Consider the following 18,038-nt stretch of genomic DNA (forward strand, 5'->3'; position numbering starts at 1 on the left):
ACTGATTTGTTTCACTTTCCACCAAGAGCCACCGGTCTTCAGCCACCAGGAATACAGATTCCAGATTGATCGGCAGTGAGATGGTGTGAGTTTGGCCCTCTAATACATCGAGTACAATAAGACGGTTTCTGTCAAATCAGAAGCCACAAGAAGAATAATTAGACAGGCATGTATGCGAGGTGAACCATTATAAATCAATAAAATACAAGCATATTATTTAAATCTCACCCTTTTTCCTTGTAGAACACCAGCCAGTTTTTGTGTGAAAACTCTCGGCACATTTTGTAGCTGCTCTGTACAAAAATATGTTGCACAGCAATTAGGCTTTGTTAGATTACTTCCAGTGTGTTTCCCTGACCCCTCTCAAAGCGTACAACAATTTTTTTTTCCTGCATTGAGACTAACTCACTGCATTAATTACCTCCCAAAATACTATCTAGACTGTCTTGTCCCAAATCATACAACTGCATCATAATTTAGTTCATTACTTTGGACATAATCCCTTGTAACAAAACAAGGGATTGTTCTGTTATTCCCAGTTCTAGCTCCAAGGAGGAAGATATTAAATACACACATCCTCTGACCATACGACATTTATATCTTTGCTGTAAGAGTAAACAATTCAGTGCTTGGGTCCCCCAAACAGTAAGAGAGACAATCCTGGGGCTGTTTTTGCAATATTAAGTTATGATTTGTAACAAAAAGAGCATATTATGTTCTTTACTATGAGAGTGGTGAGGTGCTGGAACAGGCTGCCCAGAGAGGTTGTGGATGCCCCATCCCTGGAGGTGTTCAGGGCCAGATTGGATGGGGCCCTGGGCAGCCTGGTCTAGCATTAAATGGGGAGGTTGGTGGCCCTGCATGTGGCAGGGGATTTGGAGATTGATGATCCTTAAGGTCCCTTCCAACCCTGGCCATTCTATGATTCTATAATTCTATGATAACAGAGGCAAGTGCTATTTCTCACCGTCTCTTCCTTGCTGCTCCACCAGGGTGTTCTCCTGGGAGAATCTTGAGCATCTGGCAAGAGCAAAAGCCGATGAATGGCACCACTGTTTGTATCCAACAACAACACAACATTGCTCTGTAAAAGAAAAGCAGATCTGCGTACATGTCAAACCCATTTAAGAACCTAAAATAAATCTGTTTGAAGCACTCTTGAAACTCAAGCAGCTTTTTGAAAAGATTATCTAGGTTGCATTGGAAAATGCAGGCTGAATATTCTCAGTCCATTTCAGTGCCCAAGGAGAAATGTAATTGTGCAAGCTAAGTACCTGTAAAAGGGCTTGAATGAGTATTTCAGCTTTTTCATGGTGTTTTCCTTATACATCAGCTCACAACCATTTCTGCATAAGCTCCAGAAACTGGACTAGCATATCTAAGCTGTAGCCAGCTACGTTTGCAAGACATACCAGTTTTGTAAGTTTAGTTTTTGCCTAACTTACAACTTACAAATGGCTTAGTATTTTCTGTCACACTTCAAGCTTCCAATTCCTTGGAGCCTATTAAAAACCCCAGTGTGTGAAAATCCTGTGACCTGGGTGCTCAGTGAGTTTAGTGTCAGGAAGAGGATGCTATCAGAGAACAGCAGGATGGCTCTAGAGGATTAATACCAAGACAGGATTCTGAACAGTATTGCAAGCATCCTTCACATAAAACATGTGAAGATACGGTATGCTAACTTTTGAACAACTTCAGGTTTCTCAGACTGTTACTCAATGCCTTATTGATGTCAAATGATGGGGAGGGGGACCAATACTTCCCCTTGCCACCTTCAGGTCACACACGGGGCAGGGAGTGCAGTATGGATGAAGCTTTCCCTGCCTGCTGCACAGTGCCACAGCTGTCTCCACTGCTGTGATCCACGTGCTACGTGGACCTAACGTGTCTGAGGTGCTGCAGCCAAGTCTGGAGTGCATGATATGGATGAATGCACCTGACACAGAAAACACACAGCTTGAAGGATTTGTTTTTTTGCAGGGTCATTTTAAACATGCCTTTTTACAAGGTATTGTAGCTGCTCCTAACTTATTTAACTAACAGTTCAAAGGAACAACCATTCAGAGGCAGCCTTACCTGCATCAAATGAAATTTAAAAGGTACAAAAGAACATGTTAATGAAGCCTTGGCTTTAATTTTTTGTTTGCCATTTAAGGAAGTATTAGGTTCTGCAAGGACATTAGGTTCTGCAAGGGCTTACTAAAAGTAAACTGTCCACGTACGACATCTGCAATAACGCACGATAGACGTTAAGGGAGTAAAACATAAATTCCCACAAAATTGTCCTAAATAAAACAAGTACAAACAATCTGAGTCACGGTGTTTCTGTTCCTTTTGGGTATGCTTCATACTTTCACTAGGATTATTTGGAAGAATTAACTTCATTCAGTGATGACAGTCATTCGAAGCTAAATATGGTAAAGCACGTAAAATATTACCATGTTATTTGGAGCATTTGGGAATTTCAGCTGGAGTTCAATACGTCTGAAAAAAGAAGTTTGCTTATGTATTACAAACCAAAATTACAGAAACGTGGTTCAGGAAACAAATAGGGCATTTGCTTTGGATTTTGGTTTTCTGCCATGTTTTATTTATATGGTTCTGCAGCACTGCTGCTGAACCAAAGAAACACATTCGCCTTCCACATGAGATAAAGAGCACATACGAATCAATTACATTCTTCCACTTAGCGTTAAATTTATGAGAGTAGTTGGTAATATAAAAAACCTTTCTACTCCACCCCTTTTGATGTTAATGGTTTCCTTCTGTGCTAAGTGACTGATGTATATTCTGTCTGTGTTTAAGAATAGATTTTTGCGTCACTGCAAACACGTCCAAAAGCAGCTTTGGCAACCCCTCAAGTGGGCTGGGAAAAGAGGCTGGTGTGCAATTCCGCTATGTTTGTTCTTGACTGGGAGAAAAGTAACCTTTGGGCGACCTCACGACCCCAGTGTCTGGAATTCCAAACTTTGGACAGATGAAATAACCAATCCCATGAAGTGCCGGGCCTTTATTTTTAGTTACTGCAAAGTTTCCCTTTCCTTACTGCTGTTTTTATTTTAGCAAGCATTTTCCTCTTAAAAGTCCTGAAACCAAGCGGGGCTGTGATTTCACTTTGCTGGTATGGGAAGCTGTTTCTTATGGTCTTGCAGACAGAGCAGAGCTACGGGAAGGAATAAATTTCAAATTCAGAATAAGACAGTATAAACAATTCAGTTTAACCCTCTTGTATTCTTCTCCCCATGCTTACTTTCACTGCTTCATTCTTTTCTGTCCTCAGTGCTCATGCCTGCAAACACTCTCCTTTCCTGTGAGCTTCAGATGAGTGACTCACGGCTCTGGACAGTGCACACTCACCTTGTCTCATGTCCACAAGCATCTTTTTTATTAGTGCCACTCCATGACCTCTGGAGTGATGCACGTGTGGCAATACTGCTGCTGTAGACCTTTCTCCTGAATGCATACATCAGAATGTTACACAGATGAGAGGCTTCAGATGCTAGTGCTGGGAGGCTGCAAGTCCTTCCTTCACACAGAGTGTGGTGACACAAGTAGGTTGTGGATGCCCCATCCCTGCAGGCACTCAAGGCCAGGCTGGATGTGGCTCTGGGCAGCCTGGTCTGGTGGTTGGCGACCCTGTACATAGCAGGGGGGTTGAAACTAGATGATCATTGTGGTCCATTTCAACCCAGGCCATTCTATGATTCTATGTTTCTATGATTCCATTCCCAGATCCCCACGTGTCTGTCTAGATCACAACATGTTAAAAACAACCTTCTTTTAAAGGATGTTTCCACGTAGTGAGCAAGGTGGATCCCCACGTCAACTCCTATGTCACATACTCCCTCTCACTGCATGCTATCTGGGAGCTCTGACAAAGCCCCAGCAGCACATGGGACAAGGAAAAGCACTTCCTTCCCTTCCTACCCCACTTCCTGACAGAGAAAGATAAAAGCAGAGTTAAAGGAAGCTGGCTGACTCTGCCTGGACAAAGTTCATTGTGCCCACTGAGGCAGGCTGTAGGTTACTCTGTCTGGTTGCAGCCTTTCAACTTGCAACAAAATAATGAAGTATGCAGTTAATTTACATGCGAATCAATGCTCAATGTGTATTTTCTTCCTATATGCATCCAATATAAAATCATACCAGAGCTTTTCAAAATTCTTTTCACTTGCTATTCTTCCAAGTGGTAAATATATTAGGAATGCATTAAGAAAAAGTTACAGGGAATAGGCACGCTTGTGGCTTTAAGAAATAGGGGTACGCCCTATAATACTTGTGGGGAGGATGAGGCAGAGGCTTTGAAAAGATGCATGTTTTCCCTCTATGTTGCAATTTCCACTTTGCAAGTAAATGATCTGAGCTTTCAGAAGACTCTGTCAACTCAGATTAAACAAAGAGTGAAAAGAGGCTGTGCTCATTGAGCCCATTGGCCACTTCATAGAATAGAATAATCTATCCTTTCTTCCAAAAAGATGTAGAGATGCCTTAAAAGCAGATAAATGGCTGATTTATAAATAAAATTAAATCCTGAAGAAGTTCAGCTCTAGTAAAATTTTATTCAAAGGGACAAGGAGGAATGGCGATTTTTCATTTTATTTCACTGGAGGGCTCTACTGAATCCAGATGGATGTTATCTGAGAAATAAATTACAAGCTTATTCTAAGAGCTACAATATCATCATCTCATCCTTTCCAGCAGTTATCATCCATTTTAATGGTTCTTTTTAAAACTTAGTTATAAACATTCATTTTTCAAAGACTTTGATTAAACAAGAAACTTGGAAAAATTTTATAGCTTTTGATATTTCATAAAACCACTAATTAGGCAATACCAGCTGTCAAGTGATTTTTTATTTTTATTTTTATAAGTATAGCTTCTGATTTCTACAAATACTGTTAATATTTCTGTCTTTTTGTAAGTGTACACAGACCAGTCTCTAAAGCATCACGCATACAATTTATGTTATTTGTCTTTTTAGCAGACCTGCTTGATGCATCCTCAGCACATGTAGGCGATCCTTGGAGCTGTGCCCCAAATACAAACGTGCCATTGATCCACTTGTATTAACATGTGAATGCTGCAGATTTTGAGATTAAGGCTGCCAGAGACCTTAGCACACCCAAAGGAAGACTCTACTCTTCAAGTAGACAGGCACTTCCAAAGGGCAATTATCTGTGCTCTAGCTTAGCCAGGATGAATCTTCTTTCAGATCACCTTTATCCACTCAACAGATACATATGGCACTCAGATAATTAGCACAAACTATACACTTCCTTGCTAATATCATAAATAGTATCTTGCTTAATTTCATGTACAGTAACGTCCACTTCATTTCACAGGTGTCCTGTGAAGGCACATGACTTTTCTGTGGCTCCATCACAGGAAGAGTTAGGAACAAAACTGAAGCTCCCAGTGGAAAAATGAAACTATTTGAGAATAGGTCTTTTGATTAAGTGGGAACTACAGATCCAGAGATCTCATCACAAGCCCTAATATAAGGAAAGATGGCAGTGGCTGTGAAGGCTACGACAGCTGTGTATGGTTGTGTTTTGGTAGCACACTTGAAAAGCAATCCTAAATAAATTATGCATGTAGTCCATGGATACAAACATGCAATACACAAAAGAGGCATTCTTCATCTTTCTTTCTTTTTTTTTTTTTTTTCCCTGTGTAAGATGCTTACTTAAGTTACCCAGGGAGTCTAAAATAACTTCTGAATGGTGTCCTAAGTACACAATGACTGTTTGCAACCAAATGTGTAGTTTATTGGAACATACGTTCACACTCAGTAAGGTCTACCTTAATATTAACTCTGTGTAGCAAGCCCTGAATTAACAGAAAGCATTCAGTACATTGTAATTCAGTATTACTTTCCAGCAGTATAAGTGGGTTTATTTTCAGACAGGATTTGTTCAATTTAGCACTTCCTAAGAAAGGCAAGACTGGAAACTGACAATATTTAAGTACTGTCAAGGAAAAAAAACAAGAGCTTACAGCTTAGTGGAAGTCAGCTGGAAAGGGACAGTGAGCAACTACAGAACAACCTTTATTTCAGAGCTAAGTCACACTGCTGTTGAAAAATACATGCCATAAAGATAGGCAAAACCAGTCACAGACTTAATTAACAATCCAAAGCATCATGCACAGATCTCTGATTAAAACCTTGCTGCTGAAAGTGAATCCTCCTGTGATTTGGTTAAAAACAAATATAGCCTGGCAATTTTTTTCATGGTGGGAATCTCAGGCACTCAGAAAGCAAAGAATATCACTGGGCTTTATATTAAAAAGTGTGAGACATTCTAAACATTCTTAGACACATGATAGACTGCCATCTGTTTTACAGTTTCCTGCATTGACTTTGCCAAAAAAAAAGCCAAGTATTGTTTAGAATTGTACAAATTTGTAATGTCCATCCCAAAATAGCCCAAATCAAACTGTTCAAGACAACCGTACAAGCAATCTCAATAGCAGGTATCTTCAGAATCACATCTCTACAGTTGGCATTCAGAAGTGTCCTAGGCAAATCTAAAGAAGGCATATGCAGCTCTACCAAAGGCAGAATTATGTTTCTTGTAAGGTATGAAATTTAATTGCTGTGTTTGAGACCAGAAAAGGAATCAACACTTGAAAAATTATTCTGGAACAACGCTATCACAGAGATACTAGAATCACAGCATGGTTTGGGTTGGAAGGGCCTTTTAAGGCCATCTAGTTCCAACCCCCTGCTATAGGCAGGGACACCTCCCTCTACACCAGGTTGCTCAAAGCCCCATCTGCCTGGTCTTGAATGCTTCCAGGGAGGGGGCATCCACAGCCTCTCTGGGCAACCTGTTCCAGTGTCTCACCACCCTCACAGTGAAGAATTTCTTCCTAATATCAAGTCTACATCTTCCACTCTAAAACCATTTTCCCTCATCATGTTGCTATGTGCCCATATAAAAAGTCCCTCCCCAGCTTTCCTGTAGGCCCCCTTCAGGTACTGGAGGGCTGCTATAAGGTCTCCTCACAGTCTTCTCTTCTCCAGGCTGAACAGCCCCAGCTCTTTCAGCCTGTCCTCATAGCGGAGGTGCTCCAGCCTTCTGATCATCTTTACGGCCCTCCTCTGGACCTGCTCCAACAATCCCATGTCTTTCTTGTCTTTCTAATACTAGTTATGGATTGACTGAAAACTACTTAAACCCCAGTTCATGTAGGAAAAGCTCTGCTAAACGGGCATCTCTCCCCTAATGAAAAATGGGAAGACAAAATTCAAAACAAAAGGAAAAGGAAAAATTAATCATCAAAAATTAATAATGACTAGATTAAACACAAAACCACTGTGACTGGTAGGTAACATGAGTAATGCTTAATAACAATAAAATAGAAATACTAACCAGCTGCATTTCGTCAATTCTTGTCTCTTCTTACTCTTGGCAAAAAGGTTTAAATTGGAATTGTTCAACTCAACAACTGACAGTACTAGAAAGTCAAAAATCTGTGGAAAGTATGCATTAACTGACTCTGAAAAAAAGAATTTAAGTCAAACCAACCCTGAATTCTTCAGTGGTTCTAAATTTTCATTCTTGATACACTAAATGTCAAGGCTTACATAGCCTTTCAAGTATCTGTATTTTAGATGTTACAGAATGCAAAAGGATTCACAAAACAAAGCAAAAACAGTGGCATGAAGCACACATAAGTAGCACTTCACTTTGTGACTCAGAAAATGTCTCCTTCATATACTGCTCAGAAAGTAAAAAGAGAGCAAGAACTTAAATTCACAGCATAAAACAGCTTACTCTATACTTTTCAAATACATGCTGCTTGACTGAGACTCCTGAACTCAATTCAGCACCCCTTCCTTCATAAAGGCCAACCTTCCTCTATCAGTGAGAGAAAGAAGTAAGTAGAACTCAGTTTCAATAATGCAAAAGGACATAAAAGGTTCTAGTAAATCATCTACAAAGTGCAAGAGAAAAATCTCCACATAAAAACTAAAGCTCAGACATGTCTCAGGCTGCAAGTATAATGAAAAATAGAGCACTCAGAAGCAGCTAGACTTACCCAGCCTATTTCTGTCTACAGAGGAGACACCTCAGTGATTCTGCCTTCTGTTCATAACTAAACATTTAGCTGCAGTTTTTTGGTTGCGTGTTGGTCTTTGTTTCTTTTTTATTTTTCTTACCTCCTCTTCGTGCAGAATCACTTGACCTTTGAGTGGATTTCCCAGTGGTGCCACAGTCACAAAAGGCTGCCAGACATGGCCAACCGTTCTTGGGAAGATGTCATACAAATCCACAAAGTATCCATTCTTACTGGAGACATTCATGAAGTACAAGGAAACAGGATTGCAGGTAGTAACATAAAGTACATTGTCAGTTTCCTCTTCTGAAATAAGAAAGTAACAATAAGAGAAGGCAACAGACATTGCATATCCCTCTTAAGGAGGCTCTTGCCACAACTATGAACTCTTTAGACAGGTAGTCCAAGACACATTTGCCTAGATAAGGCCTGCCAGCATATGTAAAATGTGCCAGGTCTTTTTTGTTAGTTTATAATTCTGTTTCTCCCTCCTTCTCTAGCTCACTCTCTCTTTCAATTAATATAATTAATATACACAAGGGATGAAAGCAAACTTTTCACAAAGAGCACTTCATGCTGGCCTTCAGACAAAGCTCAAAATCAAACCAAAGTTACATGGTTTCTCTTTAACAGTCATGAAAGCTTGTGAATGTATTTGGAACTCAGGCTACAAGCAGAAAAAGCAGCATTCTATTACTGATCACCAGCAACCTGTTTATAATACATTATGAAGTTTAGACACTTAAGGATAAACAGTAGTTTATGATGCAACTCACTTTGGTACATTAATATAGATAACTAAAGCAGGCTTCATTCAGAGAGAAAGAATTAAAATCATTTTAAGCACAGCACTCTGCAAGTTGTAAGATTTGCTATAAAACTGCACTGACCAGGAGAAAAAGAAAAAGCCAAAGAATCATTTTCTGAAGCATTACAGTGTTGAACATAAAAACTAGACAGACTTGCAATTTTGTGGCTGTGTTCTACTTTAAATATCCTTCTCCTGGTTTGAGAAGCATGCATATCCTTACAAAGACCACAGTGTATCACTGAAATTATGCTTGCTTTCCAATGACTAATTATTTTTGTTTCTATTACTGCTAAAAAAATAAAGGAAAAAAAAAAAAAAGAAAAAAAAAAGTGGAAAAAGATAAATTATTTTTCACAGAATCTCAGAACCATAGAGGTTGGAAGGGATTTCTGGAGATCACCTAGTCCAACCCCCCTGCTAAAGCAGTTCCATTCAGCAGGTTGCACAGGTAGGCATCCAGACTGGTTTTGAGTATCTCCAGAGGGATTCCACGACAGAGCTTGTCCCAGTGCTCTGTCACCCTCAAAGTAAAGGAATTCTTCCATATATTTATACGGTACTTCCTGTGTTTCTGTTTTTGCCCATTGCTACTTGTCCAGTTACTGCACATCACTGAAAAGAGCCTGGCCCTATCCACTTGACTCCCACCATTTAGATATTTATAAGCATTGATAAGATTCCCTCTCAGACTTCTCCAGGCTGAACTGTCTCAGGTCTTTCCTATACTCCAAGTCCTAGTATTATTCCTGTAGTCATTTGCAAACAAACCCATAAATACTGACTGCTGAACATACACTGAAGTGCTGTTTTTACCCTTAGAATCACACGTATTGCTCTTTTCTATTCTGTCACGGGCCATCAGCAGGCATTTATGATGTCAATAGCCCAACTCTTCTTTATCTCCAGGATATTTCATCTATCTGTGACACTGGGGACCATTACAATAGTTAACTGTATTTCTTACTGCACCTTTTGTGACAGTGACATCACAAACGAGGTTAGTTTCATCCAAAGGCAGTGTCCAATAAGCAAGTTCTTCTGTGAAGTTGAGGGACCGGGCTTCATGTCGTTCCAGTGGAAATCCTTGAATATTTAAGTACACAGGGCCCTGAAACAAACAGTAATTTGGTATTAAAATCTAGAAGTCTTCTTCAAAGCCATTAATACAAATAACATCACAAACAGATTAATGGCAGGAAAGGAGAAATGCTTTTCTGCAAGCTTTCTGAATGTTCATGCTGTCATTTTCTTTGCAGTATAGCAGCCATCATGCCTCCCTTTTTAGTGGGTTGGTTTGCAAACATCATTGCTCAACGCTCTGGGGGCAGTATCACGTTCACGTTGGATAAAATTTAATCCATACAAGGGAAAAAGAAACCAGAATATACTTTTTGTGTCAAAGAAGTTCAATGGCAACTTCTTGTTTTAGAAATCCCAGATCGAAAAGTTCAGGGTTTTTCCTTACTTACTGTTGCAACAATTAGCTGAAAAAGGACTTTAAAGTTTTGGCTACAGGTCAGATTGTATCAAAGTTTCAGATTCAATCCTGGCAGTGCCAAAGACCCTTAAGAATTCAGTTGTGTGTAAAATAAATACAGAAAGAAGCTTTCTTTTCAGTCTCTGATCTTATCCAAAAATAGAGGTCTGGGGGCTGAAGCCAACCACCTCCAAGCATCCAAACCAACTGCAGAGTTCTTTCAAATACAATATTTTCAGTGTCCTTACAAATAGCTCTTTTCAAGAACTTCTGAGCAAACGTAATGATTTTTAAAGGGCAGCCTACACTCTGAGTGTGAGGTACACATAACAGTTCACTTTTCAAGTCAGCATTAAAAAGCACAAGCAGGTAACAAGGATCAAACTTTGCATATGCTTTTTTTCCTGAAGAAACTACACTTGAGATTCTTCACATCCCAATACATGAAAAGAGTGCTGCATAAAAAAAAAAAAAAAAGAAGAAAAAAAGAAAGAAAGAAAGAAAAAAGAGACAAACCTTTACATCTATTTTTTGAGTTTCTGTGGGACACAGCAGTTTCTGTTGTGCATTCCCTGGCTGATCGATTTTCCAGTAGCCCATAAATTTATGGTCTGGTAATGGCAGTCTGTCAAACAATGTAGGAACAAACATATTTTTATATTCATTAACCAGCAACTGATATGGAATAAATCCTTTAAGCAACAGCATTCTTCCAACTTATCACATTTGAAGATTTTCTTGCACAAAATGCTTCCTCACTAAAATATGTCATTTCTTTCATGTTTTAAATCACAAAAATCACCGAATCATAGAATGGCCTGGGTTGAAAAGGACCATAATGACCATCTAGTTTCAATCACCCTGCTATGTGCAGGGTCACCAACCACCAGACCAGGCTGCCCAGAGAATTTAGCCTTCTGGAATACTTATAACGTCAAGCCTGAACAGCATGATAAAAGAAAGAATCTTTCACATAATATGATCTCAGATGAAACACTCTTCCATTCTGAATTATCCAGGGCATGTAGTAAAATACATCCAAGCCATCTCTTGCTTTACTGTACTCGAGTCAGGCAGGATGTGATAGCACTGCTTCAAGGGTCGATTGTAAGCAACACACTCCTCTAAAAACAGTAAACTAAGCAGAGTAAACTGGAAACAGAGCAACTGGAAAGTTAACTATGCAATAATTGCAATTTTTTTTTCCCGTATATTTTGCCACTGTTCACATGAACATAGGCAATGTAATACAGATGTGAGACCATGCCACTGGCTTCAGCAGCCTACAGGATTGCCATACCCTTCTTTGAGAGCTCCTTTTGATTTTACTGGTCTAAGTTCTTTATTTCTGTACATTTTACTTAGAGAAGAAATACACAGGCTACAGCAAAAATCACTTATAAAGGAAAAGAAAATGCTGGCATACAACAAAGTAGCTTGACAGCAGAACAGGGACATTTTCTCTAGTGATTTGCAGCCACTAAAAGCAGTTTGACTTTGTTGATAGGCATGAATGCATTCAAGCTAGTGAACTCATCGCTTTTGGTTTCTTATATTTAGGATCTGTTGCTCCTAAAGAGACCTATCAAAACTGCATTCTGTATTACAAGCACTTGTGCATTATTGTACAGCTACATAACTTGGCAAGAGAACAGAAGACATTCCCTCTCCCTTGCTATAAATATCTCTAAAGTCTATTTTAAGGAAGTTCACTTAGACTGTTAAAAGCCTATGCTTGGTCTCCTATACCCCATTTGATGATGCTTGTTCCTACTGTTAAAACTATTTCCCCTCTCCCCTCCAACCTGGCCACTCTAAACACAAGACATTAGCTTTTCTTCCTCTTGATAATCTTTCCAGAACAAGAAGAAATCTCAAAAAAATTCTTTGGGATGACAAATGAATCTTGGCCAATTTTGGTATTATTTTTTTCACTGAGAACGTAGGGAAAAAGTGAAGGAATGAACATTAATATCCTCTAATCATTCCAACTCTCACAGGAAAGATGCATTAACATTTCTTACTGGCATACAGCAAACCTCAAGCAACCCAGATAAGGCAGTACCCACAGGGAGGCAGTCACTCCATCTCCATCCCCATTCTGCACATGGACAATATGCCAAGGCAGTTAGATAGCCAAAGACACTGCATTATTTGGAAACAGAAAATGGTTTGGATGCTACAGATCATACAAACACTCAGCTGCCAGCAATATACCACTGGGGCACGTAATGAGGAAAGTGTATTTCATTATTTCCCTCATTCAGTCAAAGACCCAGCAGAATATTCACTGCCTGTTTGTGGCCTATTAATAGAATCATAGAATTTATGAATATTAATAGATAGCAATGTTTAAACATTGATTTTATTTGTGTTGCAATCAGCAATAACTCCTTCCTGTTATCTCAATGGAATATCAGCTTCCACAAGGATATGGATTCAGTTTTTAATTCCTTACACATTACTCTCATGTACAACATCCTAGAAATCAACATGTTCACTAATAATTGTGAGTACTTATCACAATTTAAAACAAAACAGATGTTAATAACCAGCCCTAACCAAATACTCTGTTTTATACAGCAACAGAATTACAGATTGCATTCTCAAAGAAATAAAACATTTCCATTCTGTTGCAGCTTCCTGGAGATTTGCTTTGCTAATGGTTTTCTTCCCTCAGGAAAATTTATTTCTCCTTTCTCCCAGATTTTTGAGGTTTTGCTCTCTTCCCTGCTCCTGAATGATTTAGTTTCTCTGGGGAGCAGTCCAAGCCACCATGAACAGCAAAGAGAAGAGAGAGGTAGATCAGAATTTAGGAATAAAACATAGAACTCATAACACAAAATTCCTCTGTCAAGAAAAATAGGCCTGACAATGCTACTTCATTCCATCTCACTGCACAGAAACCTGGTCTAAGAAAGTCTAGAAGAAGCTGGTGGCACTAAATGTCTCAGAGCTGGTCTGCCTTCTGATGATTTTCAGGAGTGAGGGTACAGAAGAGCTGGAGCAACACAACCACACTAGAGACATGGACACATCTGAACAGTTTTCCTCTACTGAATATATATGATATGCTGTTGTGATGTTCAAGGCCAGGTTGGATGGGGACCTGGGCAGCCTGGTCTAGTATTAAATGAGGAGGTTGGTGGCCCTGCCTGTGGCAGGGGGGTTGGAGCTTCATGATCCTTGAGGTCCCTTCCAACCCTGGACATTCTATGATTCTGTGATATGCACTGAAGTAGCGAGACTATTTTCTTCTCCCAGGACTTGCAAGTAATAACTAAGTTTTGAAAATAACCTGAAGTGACAGTGCTAATAAAAAGATTCATAAGGCACTTCTGTCCCTCTGCAGTATTTCAAATGAATTAAATGAACCAAATGCTTCTTATATAAAAGGCAGACAGAAAACTAAGGAAATGGCACCAGTGGCAAAACGCTGAGAAACAGAGATCTGATGGGTGTAGAAAAGTGCAGTGGATCGTTAAGAACTGTACTGAAACACCACTGCTATTTCCAGTAATGTACAGAACAACCCTCAATTTATGCCTTTCCACAAAAGCTGGAAAGAGTTTATAGAGCAGAAAAAACACGACAAGCTGCAGTAACCTTGTAAGGAAGCCAAGACATAAAAGCAAGTTCTAATGAATTATTCCTAATCACTTCTTCCATTATGGATCTGTCAGTGTTTGTAGGTTAAGAAAAAATTAGAAATATTTTAATATTTATTTGCTCCTGGTTTTACATCCTGGTTTTCCTTAAGATTGCTGCTGTCCATGAAATGGTTACATACAAAGACAGTTTAGAAAAGGTGATGGGCACAGGACTTACGGTTGATGTGACAATTCTACATAAAACTTATTTATGTTAATTATTTAACTTGATTTTGTTCATACACAGCAGTCTGAGGGGAGACAATCTGTCAAAAGACTATTTTTGAGCAGTCTCTGGTGCTGGAAAACTTCTCAAAGTGTCAATATAATTAAAGTGATAGTGACATACACATACATTAAGAATGATTCCTAGATCTTGGACCTTTGATTACACGCACTGCTCTACCCTACATATGTATTTTTGTAGACCCTTTTACGAGTATCAAAGACAAAATCCCAACAACACTGAAGACAACCTATTATTTTTTATACTGATTTAGGGGGTAAATAACAGGACAGAAGCTTATCAGAATCACAGAATGGCCTGGGTTGAAAAGGACCACAATGATCACCTAGTTTCAACCCCCCTGCTATGTTCAGGGTTGCCAACCATCAGACCAGGCTGCCCAGAGCCACATCCAGCCTGGCCTTGAATGCCTCCAGGGATGGGGCACCCACAACCTCCTTGGGCAACCTGTTCCAGTGTGTCACCACCCTCTGGGTGAGAAACTTCCTCCTAATATCTAACCTAAACCTCCCCTACCTCAGTTTAAGACCATTTCCCCTTGTCCAATCACTATCCGCCCTCATGAACAGTTGGTTCCTGCTCCTGTTTATACGCTCCCTTCAAGTACTGAAAGGTCCCCCAGGAGCCTTCTCTTCTCCAAGCTAAACAAGCCCAGATTCCTCAATCTTTTTTTTTTCATAGGAGAGGTGCTCCATCCCTCTGAAGCTTGTTGCCATTCAATTAAAAACACAGGAGAAGAAACAAGTATTTCCCTTTATTAATATATGTCTGTTTACCATACAAACTATCAATATATACATGGACATTAAGTAAAGACTAAATATTAGTAAAAAGCAAATAGTCTATCATAAAGAAATTTCAGTTGTTGTAGACATAGAAACTTAAACCAGAGGAGTACTTCAAGTATTCCAGGTTGGTTTAAAATCAGTTAGCAGCAAGTTAACATGACAGAACAAGTGACCATGAGAGACACGTCTTCTTAAAATGTATCTTATGTTACTCTTACTCCTTGGCCAGCTGTACATTGGTTGGTTTTGCTCCAATAGGTATCCCATATTTGTGCAAAGTGTTGGTTAAAATTTCACGCATTTCATTGTTGTAGGAGTCGAAGTCAAACACGTTTCTAACAACATTTGCCAGTCCTTCAGTTGGGAATTTCTGTAAAGGAACAAAGTCCCAGATTTATTTTACTGAATACCTCTGTTAATAGTTCTAACAGAAACTCTGCTCGACTTATAAAAATGATCAAGAAATATTTTTAATAAATTTCTGGACTAAAAGAAGGTACATTGCTTCAAGTCAGAACGATGTTTGTGATACTAAACCTGAATTACACAAACGGATAGGAGACAGTCAGTTAGATAATCACTTGCACTCATGTTTTGAAGAATCATTTTTGTTATACACATCACAAGGTGGCCTAATCGTTCAAATACATAATTAAACATAGCATATATTTTTAAATTTGGAACTGCTAACTGGGAAGTTCTGACACAAATACATATATTCATGCACTCGACTGTATAATTTATTTAAGAATTCTGATTCTCAGTGTTGAATATGGAAAAGCAGAAGATGCATTGCTTGCTTACTAAAAATAACTTTAGGTTCTGATGGATGTCAGTGGAAACAGCCACTGAAGATGGACAACCTTTTTTTTAATGAAGAAAAATCCTACCCGAAATGTATACAGAAAGAAAACAGTTCTATCAAATTTTATTTAGGATTTCCAACAAAGAAAGTGCTAACTGTTGCTATTGAACTGTGCTTTTCATTTAAGGACGGTGTTGTCTTCCAGATTTAAAAACTGCCCCTTACACCTTCTAATTATTGCTGTTCTGACAGAAGAAAACACATTTTCCTGCTCTCATTTCCCACCAAGACTTAGAATCCAGTAAGACTTCTTCACTGATTGAACTCATGTAGCAGGAACAAACTGAAAAGTAGAAAGATTTTTCAGGACCTTCAGAAGGCCCTATAGGCAGCTCAGCACTTCTGAAAATTGTTACCAAGTGCTTCATCAGTACTTCCACTGGTTTTTGAAACTCCTATAGCACACATGTAACAGTTTGCCAATAAATTAAGGCATTTTGAAGTAAACATAGATTTTTATGCATGCTGCCATAATTTCAAGCTTAAATAACCTTATTTGTAAAGGCACATTAAGGTATTTTAAACAGAATACAGATTATCCAAAATTTAGATTTCATCTGTCATGACAAAAACAGGTGTTGTTTAAGTTGTGCACATTAACACATCTAAATCACTGAGCCTTTTCACACACATTCTTACTCATGTAGGATGTAAATGCAACAAATCAATTTAAAAGAATTTATAAAAACACCTGAACTACTATTTCTCCTAGAACTTTACCACCTAACTGCTTTATTTCTAGGTGTATGGAGCTGAAATCTTGATTGGTTTTTTCCCATCAGAAAGCAATGGCTGCTACAAAAGCAACTTGAAAAAAAAAATGATATAACATACATCCCCGAAATGTGTAAAAGCATTTTAATAAAAGCTGCTGAGTCCTAAAAGAAATAAAAACTAAAACATAAAAACAGATTTTTTTATGAATTTTTTTGACCTATACTCTTAATTATACATCACCATTATTGGCGATTTTAATATTTTCCCAAATGAAGAAATATATAATTTCATAAATAAAATATCAGTGACACAAGCGAAGCTAAATTTAGCTACTTACTGTGGTGCAACTGAATACCACTGCCAGAAATAGACTTGTACAAAACCTTTTTTTTAATCTATGGTGTACATGCCACAGCATATTTTCATACTAGCATTAGTATGAAAGTATACTAAACTATATACTACTTTTTAATTCTATCCATGAGGAAGCTATTAGAAGTTCTGTATTATCACAGCTTAGCAAAATACAGTTGGTGTATGATAATGTTTAAAATGTCCATTCCTTACCAAACGAGACAGATTCTAAAAAAACTCACAAACTTTTCTCCCAGTAGATGTCCCAACTAAAGACTACAAATATTTCAGATGCAACTTAATTGGAAAAAGGTTTTTTGCTTAGCAGTGAAAGTACTGAATTCTCTAACGTAAATTTCAACTAGGAGTCATTGCACAAAAAAGCCTATGTTCATCAGATAGATGTTTAGAAAGATGTAGACCTACTTCATATTCAGAGTGCAGAGCACTGCCTCAGCCTGTTGTCAAGTGTCTTCTTTCTGATAAGAAGAAAACATTTCCAGAACTGTGCATATTCTGTATAACTAAAACCTTTCCCTGCAGACTTTAGAACATTTACTATGACCAATACTATGGTTTCTTTGTTATTCCCTTTTCACTGCAGAGCAGAACCAACAACCTTACACCAAGCTGCCTTGTTGACTCACTACTCACCCTTTCACCTGCTCTGCACAAGATACTGAAGAAGCCTCAGTGACATGCCTCAAATAGCAGCCTCCAAGTGTTTCTGTGTTTCTCTGAATCACTGTGCACAATTCTGACATCAATATCATAGAATCATAGAATGGCCTGGGTTGAAAAGGACCACAGTGATCACTTAGTTTCAATCCCCCTGCTATGTGCAGGGCTGCCAACCACCAGACCAGGCTGCCCAGAGCCACATCCAGCCTTGCCTTGAATGCCTCCAGGGATGGGGCATTTTATAGAGAAGATTGCCTTGAGGGAGATCATGGGGGATCAGGCCTAGCCAGCATGGGTTCACAAAGGGGAGGTCCTGTGTTACCAACCAGATCTCCTTCTATGATCTAGTGACCAGTCTGGTAGACAGGGGAAATGCTGTCAATG

The 18,038-nt window shown here is 38.8% G+C and overlaps 1 protein-coding gene across 3 annotated transcripts in view; it reads right to left on the minus strand.

Moving 5' to 3' along the window:
- Nucleotides 1–18,038, minus strand: part of VWA8 (von Willebrand factor A domain containing 8) — a 181,048-nt gene that overhangs the window by 52,144 nt on the left and 110,866 nt on the right. For all 3 annotated transcript variants that reach the window (XR_016461609.1, XM_031615838.2, XM_090131297.1), the window contains exons 26-32: nucleotides 15,256–15,407; nucleotides 10,869–10,977; nucleotides 9,845–9,983; nucleotides 8,168–8,370; nucleotides 968–1,084; nucleotides 229–293; nucleotides 3–128 (exon numbers count right to left, since the gene is read on the minus strand). Coding sequence is in view for 2 of the 3 variants with exons in the window: in XM_031615838.2 (XP_031471698.2) it covers nucleotides 3–128; nucleotides 229–293; nucleotides 968–1,084; nucleotides 8,168–8,370; nucleotides 9,845–9,983; nucleotides 10,869–10,977; nucleotides 15,256–15,407 (911 nt within the window). In the remaining variant the exon portion in view is untranslated. The remainder of the gene's footprint in view (nucleotides 1–2; nucleotides 129–228; nucleotides 294–967; nucleotides 1,085–8,167; nucleotides 8,371–9,844; nucleotides 9,984–10,868; nucleotides 10,978–15,255; nucleotides 15,408–18,038) is intronic.

Source organism: Phasianus colchicus, chromosome 1 (assembly GCF_987193195.1).
Source record: "Phasianus colchicus chromosome 1, bPhaCol1.hap1.1, whole genome shotgun sequence".
Lineage (NCBI taxonomy): Eukaryota > Metazoa > Chordata > Aves > Galliformes > Phasianidae > Phasianus > Phasianus colchicus.